Genomic DNA, 20,452 nt, shown 5'->3' with positions numbered 1-20,452 from the left:
AGTGACATTCTTTCAAATTTTTCACAGTTTAAAAATCCTGACAAAGCACCAGTTGCAAGAACAAAGCTGCGCGAAGGTTAATCGATGCCAACGAAAGTCCAGATTCTTGTTTTGTTTGGGCTTCATTGCCCTTCTTTAAGTGCCGTGTGACCAGGCCATTAGGGTGCTGTTATTCCAGCCAACTGATTCTGCTGTTTTTCTCTGTCTGATAAAGGTTTTAGATTATGTATACATTAACTGGCAATGATCTAGAACCGATATGGAACTGTGAGATGAACTGCTTGGTCTTCCTGCCCCATGGCCCAAAGAAGCTGCTGAAAATTAATGAACTAAGCTAACTAATTATTCCACAAACCACTCCGTTTGATGAGTCACCTTAGAGAGAGGGGCTGGTTGAAGTCAACTCGCACGCAACATAGTTCTTCCTCAGCATTCTGAACACTCCACATGCAATACCCCACAAACTCTCATTCTTCTTGGCTTGCCCTGACAGAAATGAGGAGTTAAGACTTTTACTATGTAGACTTGACACAGTGGGACCATACAGATAACACTATCTTCTGACAAATGCAGAAAACATCACGCAAGCCCTTACCAGCTGCTCGCTGTTGTAGTTGCCCTCAATAATGCGGTTCATATAGAGATGCCAACTGGCACCACCAAACGTCTGCAATGGACCCAGTGCACAGTGTGTCTACCACAATGGACAGCATGCCGGCACGTGCTGGAGATGGCTTACCACTACTAGAGCGTGTACCTTCCAGGTAGACTTCCAAAAACTGCTTCTGATGTAACAACTCCTCTGTATACTGAAGGATGTTTAGAGAACAACAGGATATCAAAAGTAAAATAATACACTTAATGTTTGCTCACAGTTTAGTCCACAGAACACACTGCATGGAATGAGACACCTGCCAAGGTAACTGTGTTGTTTTAAACATAATCCTCTTGACCTGACAGTATGTGCACACCTGTGTTTTGCTGCAGAGACACTTGGAGAAGAGTAGTGTTGTCCTGAAATAGACTTGACTGTAGCAGTCGAAGGAGTAACACTAATGCTTTCTGTAATACAGGCATGCTTTGTTAAATTGAACTGAAGTAGATTTAAGAAACACTTACTCTACTTTTTATGATTTCAGTGAAAAGTACACATACTTTGAATGGCAAGATGTGGGGGAAACGAGGAATTCAAATAAAATGTAGGGCATCCATTCCAACCATTGTTTATCTTCAGCAGACACTCTTAGGTTTGCGGTACAATATAGTGCTCATGATTATAATGCTGAGCAGTGTAAGAAACAAAACACAAATACTTGGATATCAATGTGTTAAACCAGCAACATATACCCATGATGCCTTTAATACAATATATGAAACGTTAAGAGTATATTTCCTGTATATTCCTATGAATTTCCATCTGTGTTACATATTTAGCATTTTCATTTCGTATTTAGAAATGTGTGTTAGGGTTAGATTTAATGTTACAATTACGAAAATGAGTATAAAACAATTCTCCACGTTGCTCAGATGAGCTGAAAAATACACAAGAATGTGTAAGAATTTTTTTGCATTATTTTTTGTACATTTGTCTACGAATTTGAGTGCGAATAGGCTGCCAGGATTAAAATAGGGCTGCAGCTAATAACTATTTTCATTCTCAATTTTTTTTTTTTGATAAATCAATTAGTTATTTGGTCCATAAAATTGCAAGGAAACAGAAAAATGCTAACAACCCAAAGGTATTTAGTTACTGTCAGAGAGGACTAAAGAAACTAGTAATCAAACCAGAAAAATAATCACATTTAAGAAGCCAAAATCATATCATTTGCAATTAAAAAGAAAACAAAAAGACTCAAAAGGATTAATTAAAAGGTTAGTCTGTTTCTTTGTAAAGCCTTTGGTACCACTGCACATTTGTCCGTGATTTCCTCCTCCAACATGAAGGACCATGTCAGATGGTGCTTTACATTGTAGAGAGTTTAAAGCTCAGAAATGAATTCTTGTGATTTGGAGATATATTAGTGCAACTCATTCAGATTTTCTGCAGAGGACCACCGTACTCTTGAGACTTACTGCATGTAAAGAGATCTGTACAAAATGTCTTTCTTCCCATCACCAGTCTCCTCCATTTTTCTTCTTATAAAGAATCCGCCCAGTTTACGGATAAGGGTGCTAAAAAAAAAATGAGAGAAAGTTAAAAAAAACAAAACACTGGTTTCCAACATGTAAACAGCCTAATGAAGTGTTAAAGTCATCAGATTTGTAAAATCTTCTTACCCTATTCCCTTATATTTATTCCCTTTCCTTGATTAAAATTCTTATTTTATTTCAAGAAACGTGGGTGTATTTTTCTCGTCTGAGGATTCGGGGTGAAATTAGTATTTTTGAGTCTTTATCTTAAGTCTATAGACAAAAACCAGTGTCTGGCTGTCAATATTTTAAAAGCAGAGACAATAATATAGTCTCAAACTACTGGAAGATCAGGTCCAAGGCTATTATATTCCAAATATCAGTCCTTTGGTCCTCTTTTCATGGTGAGCTTTTATACATCTATGTTCCCTTTTAAGAGAGTTCCTCTTTCTCTGATGCCAACCCTCATCTGGTCCTTTATTACCGGAGAATAGGAATGCTTAGGTTGTTCCCGGCAGCAATGTGTGGAGCTTTGATGTTGTGACAAAACAGGATCAGGGTGATAAGAAGGTAGTCAATATGGGATTTGTGGACAGGGAGGAAGACCATGGGCACATTTTGCTGCAAAGAGATTTAGAGACAGTGGAAAACAATCATTAACATCTCTTTTTTAAACAGATGTGAACAATATGAGTCTCAAAATGTGAGCAGACTCCAGTGTATACGGTGACAATGAAAGTGCAAAAATAAAATTAAAAGTAGAAGAAGTCCTATACAGGCCCAGAGGCCCATTGGTGCCGATGCTCATCTACAGAGTCTGTAACAGGATGTAGATCAGAGTCTACAACTCCCCCTGGATGAGACAGTCAACTTCCCCATTCAAGACTGGTACCCACTTACAGCTGGGTGGACTGAAATAATGGAGATGAAGTGTCTTGTACAAGAACACAGATAAGTAATGTGAGTGGGAATCAAACCCAGGTCTACATATTGGTAGTTCAGCTCTTTATCCTAGTGAGCTACTTGTTTTACTCACAGCAACATATTTGGCAATTGACATTGTGCATCTTATTATTATAGATGAAAATCACTGCAACTATCATGCGACAGTCTGAGTTTCAGTAGCTGCTGACCTCTGTAGCAGCTTTCTTCACCATGTCCAACTGGCCCTTGTGGATTTGGATGCTCCAGAAGAAACCATTAAAGAGCTTGAGGAGCACCCACCCAGTCAGCCTGGTGATCAAAAACACGATTCAAAGAACAGAACACTACAGAAAAGAAATCAAAAATGATGTTGCAACAGTAAGACCACATGACGTCCATTATTCCATCAGCATTCTGTAAACACATAACTGCCCCCAACTTTTTCTACCAGTGCAAAGCAGCACACAGCACAGCAGAAATGTCATTGCTAATTTCAACCAGAAGCAGTTATTTTCACACCCAGCACCAACATTCTTTTAATAGTAAGTGTACTTCTGCTCATCTGTGCACCCATGACTGTGATGATCTCAAAACAAGGTGCAATCAGGTGCACTGATGATTCATTGCTAATGTGAAGCAGCAGAAAGTTATTGCCACATAGACTGCCAAAAACCCGGTCTAAAGTCAGGCACCGTTTTTCTGTTATATAATAAGGTGCGACATTCACATACAAGTTACACAGGTGGGTTTATGATGCACATATATTCTGCTTGTACACACAGGTATGCACATTGTGCATACCTACCAAACTACAAAAAAATTAAAACTGAAATAAAAAGTACAGACTACTGGAAAAATACAAAACTTTAATAACGGTTTGTACCATTTTAATGTTGACTTTCTTCTTTTCAACACAGGGCTGATCATGGGCAGTGCAGGTGCAGCAAGGGAGGTGGTCTGCACCTGCTACACCTGCCCATGTAGGAGACTGGTTGGGCAGAGGAGGAAGGTTGCAAGAGGCACTGCAATGCATCACCTCAGGGACCTGTGGTGGATGTCTCTGCTTGCCTACTTTGAAGCTTTGCGTGCACAAACCTTTTCTCAGCAGAAAACTACTGAGTGCACCATGTAAACAGCAATTCCCCTGGTTGCTGTTGCACCTGTCTCCTAAAGGCGATGGCAGGTGACACACTGGTTATACACTGCTGTGTTATGCCCAAATCATGCCCAAGACTAAGTGAGTAAATTCAACCTCAAATTGCGTATCCTACAAATGGCAAAGTGGAACGGGCACACCTGAAATGCATTTGTGTTATGCACTTTAGACAGTCTATAGTAGCTCAAGACTAGTGCACGTTTTAAAAGTAGGCAATTTTCATGCACAATTCCTGTATTATTCTATAGTTAAAACTATTTTGACTATAACTGAATTTAAAAATATCCACCCTTTGATAGGATGTTTGATTTCTAGCAAACACAAGAGTCATCAGGAGATGACAAATACCACAGGTCCCCACAAATCAGTAATACAGAGTGTGGGGGTCACCCAAATACACCCTTATGCTAAATATGAATGAAATTGGTCAACTGGTTCTTGAGATATCGTGTTAACAAAAGTGGCAATGACAATATTTGGAGTACCCTCGCTGTGACCTTGAAATTGATCCTAAGGTCACCATAATCGACCAGTGTCGGGGATCACCCATGTACACCCTTATCCTAAATATTAAGGAAACTGGTCAACTGGCCCTTGAGATATCGTGCTGACAAGCGAAAACAGACAGATGGACATTCTGTTTACTATATCCCCCCGTATTTCATAATGGGGATAAAAATGAAACACCAACATGATTAAAACCCAGTTCTAAAAACAGAAAAAAAAAAAAAAAAAACCTTACATTTTTTTTTTTTTTAATGGCCAACACAATGTCAATCACTGGTTAAAAAGCCACTTCTTCAGCATGTACCTGATGAAGGCAGGGGAAATGTTTGCCACCATCTCTTGGAGGAAGGCTCTGGCTTTCTGTTTCACTTTGCTGACAGCTTTATGCTCCTGGCCAAGTTGCTCAGCTGCAACATCCACATCTGTAGCTACCCTCACAATAGCGTTCTCCACCCTACATTAGACACAGTCCAAATGCAAGTCTTCAAACCTCGTCTGCTAAATGATCAATTTATTTGAGTAACAGAGTCAAAAATACACACTTTCTACTAAAATACTGTTCAAAATTGACTTATTATAGCATTTATTATCATTCTAGAGCCCACACTGATTCAGGAAGAATGCCATTTCAGGGAATCAAAAATTTCAATGAACCAGGTCTCTTTGCTTCCAAATGTAATTAATTACATTTCCACTCGTTGTAGTTGCCATATTTCCTTAATTAAAACCAGAGCGTTTATTTTTTCCAAACCGTTCTCAGACCCAGCGCCTAAGTGATGCAGGCCTTTATTCAAGCCTGGCGATTATTACAAAATGTTGCTTGTTGCCTGCACTGTAATATTGTATTAAGCTTCACACATATCCTCAAGGTTGGTGAACCTAAGACAACTGCTTTAGATCAGAGCCCTCTGCATTGCTGCGAAATCTCTCTGTAGCCTGACGTGCACCTCCCAAAATGATGAAGACCGCAAGGACTGTGATTGTTCACTTTTCCAGTTTTCACTCCTTACTTTCCCGTCATAAAAGTTTTTCCAGTGCGCATGCTGATTACATTTCAATTATGGATTAAATAGAGGAATGTTTGGCAGAAAAGGCTGCAAATATGACCAACTTTACAACACAGAGTTGAAAAACTACAAAGACGCTCAAATGACTTGAAATTCATGGAGGGAAATTGCATGTAGCATAATGTTGCTTTGCAGGTTGATGATTGTATAAAGAAGTGGAGCTTGCTGAGGGACAAATTAGTCCAGAAAAAGCCACGGTTCCTGTGGTAAATTGTATTACGACAACAACCAATGTGACAGAGAACTTCGAAAGGGTCACACCCACATCAACGTCATTGCTTGAACATGGAGTTAGGGAGTTGTCGAAGCAGAAATCAGGCTTTACCAGTCCGCAGCAGACTTTAAAAAAAAAAAAAAAAAAAAAAAGAGTGACTGGACTAAATGCAATCCTTTTTAATGCACATAATACCTACTGCTTATTCAAGGCAGGCGTTTATTGTTTTCAGACGAAGTTTTGACCTGCCCATTAAATGAGGCAGGTCCCTATTCAAGGTCAGGCATTTAATCAAGGAAATAGGGTACGTAATGTTTAAACGCTTGTGTTTTAGTCGCATTAGCTGTTACACACTCTTCTAACTGTAGAAAATGCTGGACATATCACTACTATCATCATGCTTTATCCTACCTGCTGCTGTTAAGCACGTTGTCAACCACATTCCTAGCAAACATATCCTTGTGAACATCTCTTTCCGTGACAAAGAGCACATAACTCAGTCTGCGTGCCAACCAGCCCCTCTGTCTGTATGAAAACACACAGTGCATACAGAGAAATACACAGTCTCAAATATATTGTAGGTGAACACACTATGCACATCTCATTGAACATGTTTGAGGCCTTCTGAGCACTGTTGTTTTTGTTAGATAAAGGTACCAGCTCCCAGATTCTGAAATGCTCACTCTAGATATCAGTGGATAAGGTACAAACCTTCAAAGCAAGCTTAACTACTGGTTAGCTCTCACTGATGCGGTGCGAGAGTCCCAGCAGTGTTCCATCCATGAGCGTATCACCTTACTGCTTGTGTGTTCAGCTGTCCGTGCATGGGTGTGCCATTGATCCATGTGTGCAAGAATTGCCTTCACCATGTAATGTCTCAACATGTTTGGGATGCAAGTACTGTACATCTCACAACACTGTTGCAAGAGTTAACCTAAGAGTTGACCTAATTCTTCAGGGTCAAGGATTCAAACTTTAGGAAGTGCCCTTTCCCTCTTCTCTACAGTACCAATTTGGGGGGGCTCTCACAGTTCTCTTGTTAAGGCCTGTTTTTAATTTTGTGCTATTTATTTTTAATGTCTTGGCTAAATGTCATTTTTTAATGCTTTTATTTTGCATTCAATAAACAGCCTGCACAAAGCTTTCTCTATTGCAAAGATCGCATATGATTTTGAAAAATCAAACATGCTGAAGTTTAATAGTATAGTAAAGACAGATAGAGACATATAACAGAGGAGAGCAAGCTTAGGATACAATCAAGGCATGTTGCAGACCACAAGTTGTGCTATATTACCTGCACTTTGCCCACTATGCCAGCATTTACAGTATCTACTTGAGTTTTGCCTCCTAATGTCAATGCTGGACATATGTGGATTGTGTCCACTGACAAACCCTTTGAATTATGCGTAAGTCTACCTTCCCATTTATCTCACGTAGAGATCGTCTCTCTTACTTCAATAAGAGACTTAACAGCTTGTTAGAATGTCAACACTTTCCTGGAGTGGTTTTTGCTATTAGGCCACTGATTCAAGTTATCTACCTCTAAATCCTGTCAGGACCCTTTATCTCAGAGGTGACTACATATTTTAAAAGCTGCTTCAAAGAAAAGTATGTATTAAAATGTAGTCGAATTTGCTTTGCTTACCGAGTGTGGGTCTCATTAATGTAGATAACATTGCGCAATCCCAGAGAAGGAATACTGGAGTTGAACAGTCGTTCCTGGGTCAAATAGACAAAATTTATTACAAACACTGAAACAAAAGCTTGAATCATCATAACTTAAAAGCCTTTGGGTAAAATGATTTATTTAAGCAACTAATATTAACAATTCCTATTGGAGTAATAGACTTATACTGTAGTACTGCTATACAAATGTAAATAATACTTATGCTCTACAACTGTATTAGGGCAGAAATGTCAACGTTGGCTGCATAATAAATTGCACTGATAAAAGTCTTCACTGGACTTGCTGTCTTTAAACAGGCATTACAAATTGTTATTAACACACACTTTACATGGCATGCAAGTACTACACTGTCAACTTACTAGCATTTACATCAAAACAAGTAGTGCACCAGGCCTGACTGGAATCAGACACATGTAGTCATGTGCTAGTTTTAATTAGTCTTGGTGTAACGTTACCCTGCTCTGTGGTGTGCAGGAGTGACAACAACGGCCAACAAAAGGCCTTTTTCTGTTCAGCAGGCCTTCCTTCCACGTGCTGGTAACACTGCGCAGGACTGAGGGGCTGGTGCTACGGTCCTGGACACACAGTCATGTTCATCGGCCATTCAGATAATGCAGTTACAAAACAACAGACTCATTCATTCTAAAAAATATTAAATAATTTTTTTGCACCACATTATGTGTAATGCTGCTTAGATAATGTCACAGAGGGAACTCTGCATGTGGGTGTGTGGCTTACGAAATCATCGCCAGGGTGTTTCCAGCGATTAGACCACTGCTCTCCGTTGTTGACCTGCAGTAATAAGCCATCGGACAAGTCCATAATCTCTCCTGTCCTTCTGTCTCCTTCTGGTCACACGTACCACGAGCTGGCAATCTGGAAACAAACAGTTATCAGAAGTCTGCACTTTACTGTTACACAAATGTAGGTTTAGTTAGTTCAGAAACTTGTGATTTTTCTGGCTGAACAGCATCAGCTTTTAATGTCATAGGTCTTAGCCAATAGAAGGCTCAAGCTAACCTATCAAATCACATTTACTTAGATGGGCGGAGCAGCCTTTAAAATATGCCAGTGTCAGTTTTTTGGGCTATGCCCACAGGTTGAAGTTTACGATACCAATGTATATACAGTTTCCTCAGCTTTTGTTGTTGTTGGCAAAGCTTTACAAAGATTACTGTTCATGAGTGTTTCAGGAGGATAGGTTCTGCAGAATCTCTGTTGCTGTTCAGATTTGCTGAGAGTTCTCTCAAAGACCAGAACCATTTCTGTCAAATCTAGCAAACTCATTTTCTGTAAATGGACAATTATTTGATGTTTGTCATTCTCACCTATTTGCAAGTAGAGTGGTCCCTCACTATAACGCGGTTCACCTTTCCCGGCCTCGCAGTTTCATGGATTTTTCAGTGCAATTTTGCATGCTTCTTCTTCTTCTTCCTCTTTTTTCTTTTTTTTAAACAGCGTATTGTGTTTTGTGTCCTTATCAGACAGGCCGGTCGCGACACCAGTCGGCATCACCGCGATTGCTCTCACTGCCTCCGATGTGCTTACCGAGTCTGCAGGCTCAGTAAGTGCCACAGCGGGCCACTCACACCGCCCCACTGTCTGCTGTGCGGAGTTGCGCCCAAAATCTGGCAACAGGTCCAGAGACTATGCTCGCTGTTTTGATGCAGAGCGCTCCAGCAGCCCGCAAGGATAGAATTCTTGTGGAAAAATCTGCAGCGCTGCATGGTCTCTGTAACCGCAGCCGCAGAGCTCCATGGCCACTGAGAGAGGTTAGTATCTTTATAATGACTTGGATTCTTTGCGGGTCCCGCATGCGTCCCACAACGATAACACCGGAGGCAGTGAGCGAAGAAAAAGCACGTGCATTGTGTTCTGCGTGTGCCTGTTTATAATCTTCTCCCCCAGAAGAAAAAAAGAGCGCCAACAACTACCCATAACTGTGTTCTTCACTCGGAAAAGACACCTGCACTGAGGTCTCACTCAGTGGAAAAAGACACGACAGCGGAGCGGCGCCAGGACGAAGAGGTGCGGTCAGAGGAACTGTGAAATACTGGTCAGTCACTATTAATAATTTCTTATGTGTCCACCTCGTAGGTTGATCGTTAAAATTAATTCATTAGTTCTAAAAGCCATCATAATTATTTATAGGAAAACGTTCTATTTTTATTTTTCAAACAAATGTTTGGGCCTGAAAACAGGTTTTGATCTTTGGTTTCATTCTATAATACTGGACTTATTTTTCTACACTCGACAAAAATATAAACGCAACAGTTTTGGTTTTGCTCCCATTTTGTATGAGATGAACTCAAAGATCTAAAACTTTTTCCACATACACAATATCACCATTTCCCTCAAATATTGTTCACAAACCAGTCTAAATCTGTGATAGTGAGCACTTCTCCTTTGCTGAGATAATCCATCCCACCTCACAGGTGTGCCATATCAAGATGCTGATTAGACACCATGATTAGTGCACAGGTGTGCCTTAGACTGCCCACAATAAAAGGCCACTCTGAAAGGTGCAGTTTTGTTTTATGGGGGGGGGGGGGGGGGGGGATACCAGTCAGTATCTGGTGTGACCACCATTTGCCTCATGCAGTGCAACACATCTCCTTCGCATAGAGTTGATCAGGTTGTCAATTGTGGCCTGTGGTATGTTGGTCCACTCCTCTTCAATGGCTGTGCGAAGTTGCTGGATATTGGCAGGAACTGGTACACGCTGTCGTATATGCTGGTCCAGAGCATCCCAAACATGCTCAATGGGTGACATGTCCGGTGAGTATGCCGGCCATGCAAGAACTGGGACATTTTCAGCTTCCAAGAACTGTGTACAGATCCTTGCAACATGGGGCCGTGCATTATCCTGCTGCAACATGAGGTGATGTTCTTGGATGTATGGCACAACAATGGGCCTCAGGATCTCGTCACGGTATCTCTGTGCATTTAAAATGCCATCAATAAAATGCACCTGTGTTCTTCATCCATAACAGACGCCTGTCCATACCATAACCCCACCGCCACCACGGGCCACTCGATCCACAACACTGACATCAGAAAACCGCTCACCCACATGACGCCACACATGCTGTCTGCCATCTGCCCTGGACAGTGTGAACCGGGATTCATCCGTGAAGAGAAGACCCTCTCCAACGTGCCAAACAACAGCAAATGTGAGCATTGCCCACTCAAGTCAATTACGACGACGAACTGGAGTCAAGTCGAGACCCCGATGAGGATGACGAGCATGCAGATGAGCTTCCCTGAGACGGTTTCTGACAGTTTGTGCAGAAATTCTTTGGTTATGCAAACCGATTGTTTCAGCAGCTGTCCGAGTGGCTGGTCTCAGACCATCTTAAAGGTGAACATGCTGGATGTGGAGGTCCTGGGCTGGTGTGGTTACACGTGGTCTGCGGTTGTGAGGCTGGTTGGATGTACTGCCAAATTCTCTGAAACGCCTTTGGAGACGGCTTATGGTAGAGAAATGAACATTCAATACACGAGCAACAGCTCTGGTTGACATTCCTGCTGTCAGCATGCCAACTGCACGCTCCCTCAAATCTTGCGACATCTGTGGCATTGTGCTGTGTGATAAAACTGCACCTTTCAGAGTGGCCTTTTATTGTGGACAGTCTAAGGCACACCTGTGCACTAATCATGGTGTCTAATCAGCATCATGATATGGCACACCTGTGAGGTGGGATGGATTATCTCAGCAAAGAAGTGCTCACTATCACAGATTTAGACTGGTTTGTGAACAATATTTGAGGGAAATGGTGATATTGTGTATGTGGAAAAAGTTTTAGATCTTTGAGTTCATCTCATACAAAATGGGAGCAAAACCAAAACTGTTGCGTTTATATTTTTGTTGAGTGTAGAAAAATAAGTCCAGTATTATAGAATGAAACCAAAGATCAAAACCTGTTTTGTTGAGTGTACTAAGGTTTGAACTTTGAGAGTGTTTACACAGGAGAGAAAAGTGAAAAAATGTTAATGACTGTTTGAGAAAAGTGTATAAAGTGTGTAGTGAGGGGTTTTACAGCCTTAAACATCTATAATAATTGTAAAAAATAACGCTGAATACTTCGCGGATTTCACCTACTGTGGGTTATTTTTAGAACGTAACTCCCCGCGATAAACGAGGGACCGCTGTATACAGACTTATGTTACCGACTGTTTTAATTACGGTAATTAATTAAGGTATTTATGGCTGGAAAAATCCCATAATACTACTACGTCAGTCAGATCCCACTTTAAATAGTTTACCGAAAAATATACCAAACACATTAAATGGACTGCATTTATATAGCGCTTTTCCATCTGCATCAGACGCTCAAAGTGCTTTACACATCAAATGCCTCACATTCATGATGCCAAGGCGCTGCCATGCAAGAAACAACTACACAACTAGGGGATTAAGGACCTTGCCCAAGGGCCCCTGGTGATTTTCCGGTCAAGCTGGGATTTGAACCAAGGATCCTCCTGTCTGAAGCCCAACGCTTTAACCACTAGACCATCACCTCCCCAGGTTGCCTCCTTGGCCAAATTATTACACCGACACACATCCAAATACATTCCACCTTCATTACTAAGCCTGACATTTAGTCAAAGTGCATGTTGTGGACTGTGCAAAAAATCCTGCACAAAAACTGGAAGAACACACAAACTTTATAAATGAAGGCTGCACCTATCTGGGGCTTAATCCAGATTGTTTGCAGTGTAATTCTGTAGCTGCTTAGTGAAAATACAGTACTCAGAGTTTAGAAGGATGGACTCTGCTTTCTTAGCTTTGAATAATTAGCCAGTCATAAACAACAACAACAACAAAAAAACTATCAACTATTCTGCTAATCAACTGATCATGAATTATAATTCATCAATGAGAAATGTCACCTCCTTTCGTTCACTTCTGCTAGTAATATGAGGACATGATATAATTCATTCATTTTCAAAATAATGCATTGCATTTAAAAAAATGAAGCCCATCCCACATGACGCATAGTGTTGGAATGGGATGACAAAAAAATTTGTTTGATCCAGTTAAGCCAGACTGTGTAAGCAATGTGATGGTAATATTGTTTCACTTGCCAGCAGACACCATGGATTCCACATGAGACGTCCTACAAAGAACTGTGTCTGGTATTATGAACTACACACACAAAGATCTGAAGCTACAACACCTACAGGGACAAAGAGATGACACAGACCTACTTAGAGCCAAGCCTGTAATGCAACTCAAACAGGTGGATTTATATGTGATGTGCATTCTTTGTATTTGAACGCTGATACAGGTCTTAAGTTACACTCTCCCACATTACTTCATTCTTAAAAACTGCATGGACTACAATGACTTTAGGGGAATGCTGATTTAATTTAATGTAACCAGGTTAGTCCCATTGAGATTGAGATCTCTTCTGCAAGGTAGACCTGGACAATTACAGTTTCCAGTTCACTTAACCTGCATGTCTTAAAATGTGGGAGGAAGCTGTGGCACCCGGAGGAAACCCACGCAAACATGGGGAGAATATGCAAACTCCACACAGAAAGGCCACAGGTGGGAATCGATCCCATGACCTTCTTGCTGTGAGACATCAGTGCTAACCACTAATCCACTGTGCTGCTCAACTAAAACTAATCTATAGTTTTTAACTTTTTTTGTAATATTATACAATGTTTTTGTTTTAAATACACTGAGTTGGTAAAAATGTTGACAGATTATTTTGACAGCAAATCTGGTATTGCACAAGCAACATTCATGACTGTGGGTAATCATAGCCACTAAATATTAAACTTATCATCTGACCTGGAAGCACATTCCAGACATCTGTGGAGACTCTCTCTCATCCAGGTCATGGCATCCAAGTTAGCTCACTAAGGTCAACTGGACTTGTTAGTTCCTTTAAGATGTTGAGCTCTTCATCCAGAAAATTTTAATCAGTTCTAGTTGGAGAAGTGAGAGACTGCAGTGGGGTCACTGATGTCACAGTGTGTAATGACAGTCCTTGTCACTGGAGACCACTTGAGTTCAGTGTGTGATGCTACTGCTCTTAGTTTAATTTGAGGAGAGGACAATTGTTGAGTGAATGGTACTGATGAAAGGACAGATTTATAAGTGGGAGAAAGGTAGTATCTCAGCCTCCACATTTGTTTAGAGAAGGTTTCATCACCTGAACAAAGACAGCTTCTTTAACGCCTCTTTTAAACCAGCCATCTTCTCTGTCTAAAGTATGAACACTGTTATTTTCTAAGGTGCGTCCTTCCTTTAGATGCAGGTAAATGGTTGAGCTCCTCTAAAGTAGCACAGGACCTTGGTATCCACCTCTTCCATGTATAGGTTGGCCCATAATGGGTGATACTGATGAGCCCTCAGCACATCCATACTTCTGTCTGTAGAACCCCATAAATATTGAGTCACTAGTCCAACTACAACTGATGAAGCTTTTCTAGATGGAGAGAAATGTGTTTAAAGGCAGAAAATGAGTCCAGTTGACCTGAATCAACCTGAAGGCCCGGTCACACGGCACTTAACGGACAGCAACAAAGCCCAAACGAAACAAGAAATCTGGACTTTCACTGATTTTCGTTGGCATCATTTAACCTTTGCGCAGCTTTGTTCCTGCAGCTGTTGCTTGGTCAGGATTTTGAAACCGCTAAAAAATTTGAACGAATGCCGCTGAAAACCTCAATTCGTCTGTATTTCGTTTTGCTGTCGTTCTTGATGGTTTTTATTGTTTGCTTAGTTTTTGTAATGTTAGCGTTTAGTTTGACTTCATTCAACTAGCTGAATGTTTTCATACAGTGCAGAAGCCGGTTTGTGAGTGCGGCTGCTACTTTCATGCACCGTCGGATATTACAGGGCAAACTCAGCCTGCTTGGATTTTTTTTTTATCTGGGTGAGGGGTCAGCTTCACTGGGCTCTGGCACCTTAGGCCAAAATTAATCTTTTGTGTGAATACAATTAATTATTTTACCAAAAATAAAATTAAAACCATGCTCCTGCTACATACAATCAGCTGCTGAATCTGAAATAACAAAAAGTCGTGTAATTTCCGACGGTATTTCAGCAGCAGCAACAGCAGCAGCAATCGCCTCCTGCGTGCACTTATTTTTTATTAAATATAATAACATGAGTGTAGGAATGACAATCCAGCCCTTATGTGCATGTGGCAACAGGTAGATGATTCAGATGATTATATAAGAGCTGTTCTGGAAGGCAGAATTCACATTGTGGATCAGTGGCAGCTCATGGAATAACCACACATGGTGAGTCAATGCACAGCGTTCAGAATGACTAATCAATTTACTCCTCTGATATATCAAATCATATTTACACTTATATTTATTCCCCCTTTTGACAATTTTCTGTTATAAATCATTATCTATGGCCTAGTAACGTAATGCAGTGATACGGTAATCCACCACGGCACACCAGCGTTATTTTTTTTTTTTATAAATTGGAGCAAGACAGTGCGTGCAGTGTGTCGCCAGACAGTGAGGATTCTGATGATGAAGGAGAGGATCCCTCTTTTGTTCTGGATGAGGAACCAAAGCAGGTGGATCCACCGACGTGCGCACAGATCTCCACAGTGGGTCGGAACATGTGCTTCTGTTTGCAGTTTCTCCAGGACTCAGGTGCTATGAGCTCCATCCCAGCACCAAGTCCTGAGATGGAGACACACACTGCTCCAGCAGTGGCTCCAGGCATGTTTCATTTAAAGCGTAGAGTTCAATGTCAGCATCGGTTTCATTTTGTTCCTCTTTTGCCCCTTTGCGCTCTTGATTTGCAGGCTATTCTGTGACAAAGCTTGTTCGTCCACCTTTTCTCAACGATTTGTGACTTTTTTTTTTTTTACTTTTTCCCTTTGTTCAGGAATTGTCGTATGCCATTAGGGATGCACCAATCCACAATTTATCACTTCCAATCCGATCCCGATACCTGAATTTGGATATCTGCCTATACCGATACTTCTCTGATCCAATACCAGAGCTCTGTTTGCTTTAATATTATTATTATTGATTTCATATGAGGATTTTCCAGAAGTTGCATCTAAGAAGAAAGCCTCGATTTGATGTTTTGGTGAAAGAATTAAGTACTTTTACTTTTATAGCCTTATTTTTATAGACTTAAAGAGAAAACACGGCACTCACTCTCCCTGCCCGTCTCCCTTTCTCTCTCTCTCTGTCTGTCTGTCTCTCTCTCCCTCTTTTTCTCTTTCGTTGTTTAAGTGTTGCGCAAACTTCGAAATTTTGGGAAACAAGAAACCTTTCAACTGTAAAATAAATATCATCGACCCTCACAGGCAGGATTTTAATGGAGACTTTTCCCCTTTCAGCGGACAGAATCTCTGTTCGCTGTCCTCCTCAGCTGCACGCTGAGCTGGTGTTTTACAGCCTCGGAGCAGTGGAGCGGTTTTTTTAGCACACATTTTCAGCAACAATTTTGTTAATTTTCCGGAAAATCCGTGCTCAACGAACAGACAATTTAAAGCTGAGAGCTGGACGGAAATTTGCCGCTACCTGCAGCTAGAACACTGCGGAAAAGAGCTGTCTCAAACAGCTCAACTTCAGAATACCTCCCTTTGTCCCGCTCGGCAATAAACAAGCAGAGAGCAAACAACAACAGCTGAGAGGATTCACAGTGGCTCTTCTTTGGTATCGGAAAATGTCACGGGATGGATTGGTATTTTCCAATACGTGAATTACGTAGGTATTGGAACCCCATAGCAGAGAGCAAACAACAACAGTTGAGAGGATTCACAGTGGCTCTTCTTTGGTATCAGAAAATGTTGCGGGATGGATCGGTATTTTCCAATATGTGAATTTGGATCGGTATTGGAACCCGATACCGATCCAGGATATCATATCAGTCCCATCCCTAAATGCCGTGTGACCGGACCTTAAAGGGACACATTTCAGAACTGCCCAGCAGATAGGTCAGACGGGAGTTTACATTAAAGATGCTTTCCATTTGATCTAGTGCGTCAAAGTTAACCCCATCAAATCGCTTCATCCTGATGATTTGTTCTTAATTTGGGGAATTACAAGACGATAACGGACACAATTATGCAGACACACAAAATGTGTAGTAGTTGATAGATCTAGATTAACCGTGTTTATTCACAAAAATGCAGATTACCATCTGAATGCACTGAAGCAAGGCAATTACTCTCCAGCTGAATAATATGAATCTCCTGTGCAGCAGCTCAACCTAATTTCTGAATGCATGCATTTAATTTGTCATTCCCTTGTGGGCAGGCCCCCTGATTTTGATTAATTAAGACATGAAGTAGTCTATATATGGTCAAAAGGCCTAACAAGGGAGGGACAAAGTGCAGAAAACAGCACAAATATAATTACTGAGAACCTCCACAACCTCTCCAAGGCTCTGACTCACTTTATGAATGAATGTTCTTCCACCGGTCTGTGCATCTGAAATGTAGTGAAGCTCAGTGTCCTGTGAATCTTAAGCCTGAGTTATACATGCAGAGCTGCTGGGAAAATGTACTAGCTGAACTGCTGGCGAGAAGTGAATGAAATCACTTGGAGCCACTGTCACACTGTAGTGTTGTGGTGGACAGGAGGTGACGTGCACACTGATGCAGGATTCTGGACTTTCAGAAGGGTCAATGACCGAGGGTACGCCACACAATGGGGCGATTTGGGGGCGGGGGACTAACTTACTGCAAAGTTGATAGCATTTGGGATTAATTTGAAGATTTGAATGCACCGTAACTGCAATGAGTGTGATGATGAGCTTGTGTGGTAGCCATTCAAAAAAACATCTGGTCCAATTTACAACATCAGAGTTATACTGCACAGGAACACATTTCAGAGCTGTATTACGGTATGTTGTCCTTCACGCACACTACAGTGCCACCAAAATGGATCAACAACAGTCCTTCAACAGATCAAGCTGCATAGAAAAAAAATATTTAATGTTGGAGTTGCAAAACAGAGGAATGGGTGCTACAGAGCACTGGTGGTTAATCCCCTTTGAACTGTTTTTTTTGTGTGTGCTTGTGGATGCAAGTGAGGGGAGGGGCTGTGCGCAGCTGTGTTAACTGGAGAAAGGGAAGGTAGTACTGTTGGCATCAATACTGTTACAAATGAGCATGTAATTCAATACTAGTTTTTAGTAATGATTTTGTAATGATTTTTTTTTTGGAAAGACTACAATAGATGGAAGCATCAAGTGCTCTAAAAGATCCTGGTAGACAGCTGTGTTGCCTTTAGACTTGATAAAAACACAATGGACAAACACCAACAGATAACATGGACCCAAATCATCACTGACTGTGGAAACTTCACACTGGTCTTCAAGAAACCTGGATTTTCTGCCTCTCTACTCTTCTTCCAGACCCTGGGACCTTGATTTCTAAATGAAATGCAAAATTTACTTTCATCTGACACAAGGACTTTGAAACACAAGTGCAACAGTTCAGTTCTTTTTCTCCTTAGCCCAGGCAAGATGCCTGTGACATTGATTCAGGAGCAGCTTAACACTAGTAATGTCACACTTGTAGTCCATTTCCTGAACATGTGTGTGCTTGGTGGCTCTTGATCCACTGACTCCAGCCTCAGTCCACTCTTTGTGAAGCTCTGCCACGCTCTTGAATTGGCTTTGCATGACAATGTCCTCAAGGCTGCAGCCATCTCTGTTACTTGTGCATCTTTTCCCTTCCAGTCAATTTTCCATAAATATGTTTTGATACAGCACTCTGTGGACAGTCAGCCCTTTCAGCAATGACCTTCTGTGTCTTAGGGAAACTTGACACTTGCACAAATTTGATCCCCATACTGCCACGCAATTCATCGTGCCAATGCATCCCGTTTTGCCCCACTGGATGCCATGGTATATAAAATAATATTTTCCTAGCCGATGACACATTTGCTGTCAAAACTTGGCTGATGAAACCGTTCTCTCATCACTCTTAGAATCACAGAGAAATGATCTACAGCTGCAGGTTGTCCTGTGCACATTGTGTGGTGGAGAATGCATTTGGAATCTTGTCTATGGTAATTAGTTATAATATTTATATAATAATGGACTGGTAAAACAGCTGTTCCTTCTTATGAGTTACATAATGTATCTGTAAAGTTATGTTTATCATAAATGTACCATCTCATAATAATCGCAATTTCAAGTTCAGATGCACTGCACACAGTGACACAGTGTTTTTGAATAGGTTGTGCAATGTTCACGACTATTTCAAGAAATACTTGCCAGAAGTGTTGAACATTTCAAAAAAAAATTTTTGTGCACTGGCACGCAGCCTCGCACAGTTTACGATGGGTTTAGGCTATTCAGTGGCACGCCAGATTGCATGCCAGTGCGGAGTTCAAATTCATGCAAGTGTCAAGGTGCCTTTACACTCATTGTGGAGGGTGTTAATGAGCATCTTCTGGACAACTGTTAAATCAGCAGTCTTCCCCATGAACGTAGTTGTGTGTGTACTGAACCAGACTAAAGCCACCTTGACCCTTGCATGAACTTGATCCCTGCACTGTGTGCGGAATTTTTTTTTGAAATGTTCAAAATTTCATGTCAATTGCGTGAACTAGTCGTAAACACTGCACAACCTATTCCAAAACACTTTGTGTCATTGCGTGCAGGGCCTTGTAGTTTGTAACAAATTTACTCATTGGCATGCAAGATTGCGTGTCAGTGCAGGGATCAAATTCGCGCAAGTGTCAAGGTGGCTTTTCAATCATACCATTGTACCATCTAATGACATGCATTGGCACAACGATCAATGCACAATGCCTTGGCAAGTGCAGGGGGTCAAATTCGTGCAAGTTTTAAGGTGGCTTAAGAGATTTACTGCTTTATATGGCATAAATACTAAGTTACACAAACTTGAATTTAAACTTAAATATTCTATTCTGAGATACCGTTTAGCTGTGAATTAAAAATATGCTTCAATATTTTAGTTGATTTGTAATGAGTGTATATAAAACTTATAACTTCACTATAAAGTATTATGTTTAAAGAACTTCTCATTTCCTTGCAATAAAACAAATGGTCCCATAGGCGGTTTAAACAAGCTTTTCTACTTATTACGACTAAACTAGCGTCATTTCAGCATTGCATTGGCGACGTGAGGGTGAAAAGAATGTAAACCTGACATGCTAGTTCCAGTAAAATACCGCTTAACACGTGTAAACGTATAAAGCTCCAAGGTTACTGCCAAGAATCTGTTAACCTCAATGTCGACGTAAAACTTAACCATCTTAAATTCTTCCTTTGGTTGAAGATTTATCTCTGCCAAACGCCACGTTAACTACAGTTGTATTCTTTTCATTTAGCTCAAGTGCATTAGCGACCTAGCTAACATGAACCGGCGAGCGAGTCTCGAAGGGAGCCAAATCTCACTTACATCGTTCTGCTGAATCATATCTCAGAAATAATCTTGTGGACGAAGCTGCAGTGAGTTGTAGAGTCGTCCAGCGCTCCCTCTCCGCCGTGTCTCCCGGTGTGCTCCGCAGAGGACCGAATGACGGCGGCAGAACGGAGATGCGCCGTCATTAAGGACAGTGCGGTTCCTCCAAGAGCCACTAGAGGGCAGTGCTGCTTTCCTCAGTTTTGTTGCATTGTTTCCATCAGCAGATAACTGAAACAATCATGCAAATGGTGATAAAAGCATCAAATTCGGCAGAAATACTCCTTAGAGACTCGTCTTTTGAAAAAAACGATTGGTCACTTGAATTTTCAATCGGTGGTCAGGTAGGGGTCAATTGACGAATTACACAGAGGTCAAAATTAAAAG

The 20,452-nt window shown here is 41.1% G+C and overlaps 1 protein-coding gene across 1 annotated transcript; it reads right to left on the bottom strand.

Annotated features, from left to right (window-relative positions):
- Window positions 1-672: 672 nt before the first annotated feature.
- LOC117531012 (glycerol-3-phosphate acyltransferase 1, mitochondrial-like) lies at window positions 673-20,234 on the bottom strand. The gene is made up of 10 exons (XM_034194006.1): window positions 20,063-20,234; window positions 8,424-8,561; window positions 8,141-8,260; window positions 7,644-7,717; window positions 6,410-6,523; window positions 5,022-5,171; window positions 3,264-3,363; window positions 2,615-2,751; window positions 2,074-2,172; window positions 673-809 (listed from the first exon to the last, which is right to left on the bottom strand). Exons 2-10 carry the CDS (start codon window positions 8,505-8,507, stop codon window positions 695-697), a joined length of 993 nt encoding a protein of 330 aa, XP_034049897.1. The 5' UTR covers window positions 8,508-8,561; window positions 20,063-20,234; the 3' UTR covers window positions 673-694.
- Between the last annotated feature and the right edge of the window lie 218 nt (window positions 20,235-20,452).

This window comes from Thalassophryne amazonica, chromosome 18 (assembly GCF_902500255.1).
Source record: "Thalassophryne amazonica chromosome 18, fThaAma1.1, whole genome shotgun sequence".
NCBI classification, from domain to species: domain Eukaryota; kingdom Metazoa; phylum Chordata; class Actinopteri; order Batrachoidiformes; family Batrachoididae; genus Thalassophryne; species Thalassophryne amazonica.
Note: the sequence above shows the minus strand (reverse complement) of the source record. Positions and strands in the feature narration are given on the sequence as shown.

Bases quoted from the DNA above. Each gene is read 5' to 3' on its own strand.
- LOC117531012 (XM_034194006.1), bottom strand. From the start codon at position 8,507: ATGGACTTGTCCGATGGCTTATTACTGCAGGTCAACAACGGAGAGCAG. The intron at 7,718-8,140 runs GTAACGTTACAC...TATTTGACCCAG, and splicing joins CCTGCACACCACAGAGCAGG to GAACGACTGTTCAACTCCAG. The intron at 2,173-2,614 runs GTAATAAAGGAC...TTTTTTTTTTAG, and splicing joins CTAAGCATTCCTATTCTCCG to CACCCTTATCCGTAAACTGG.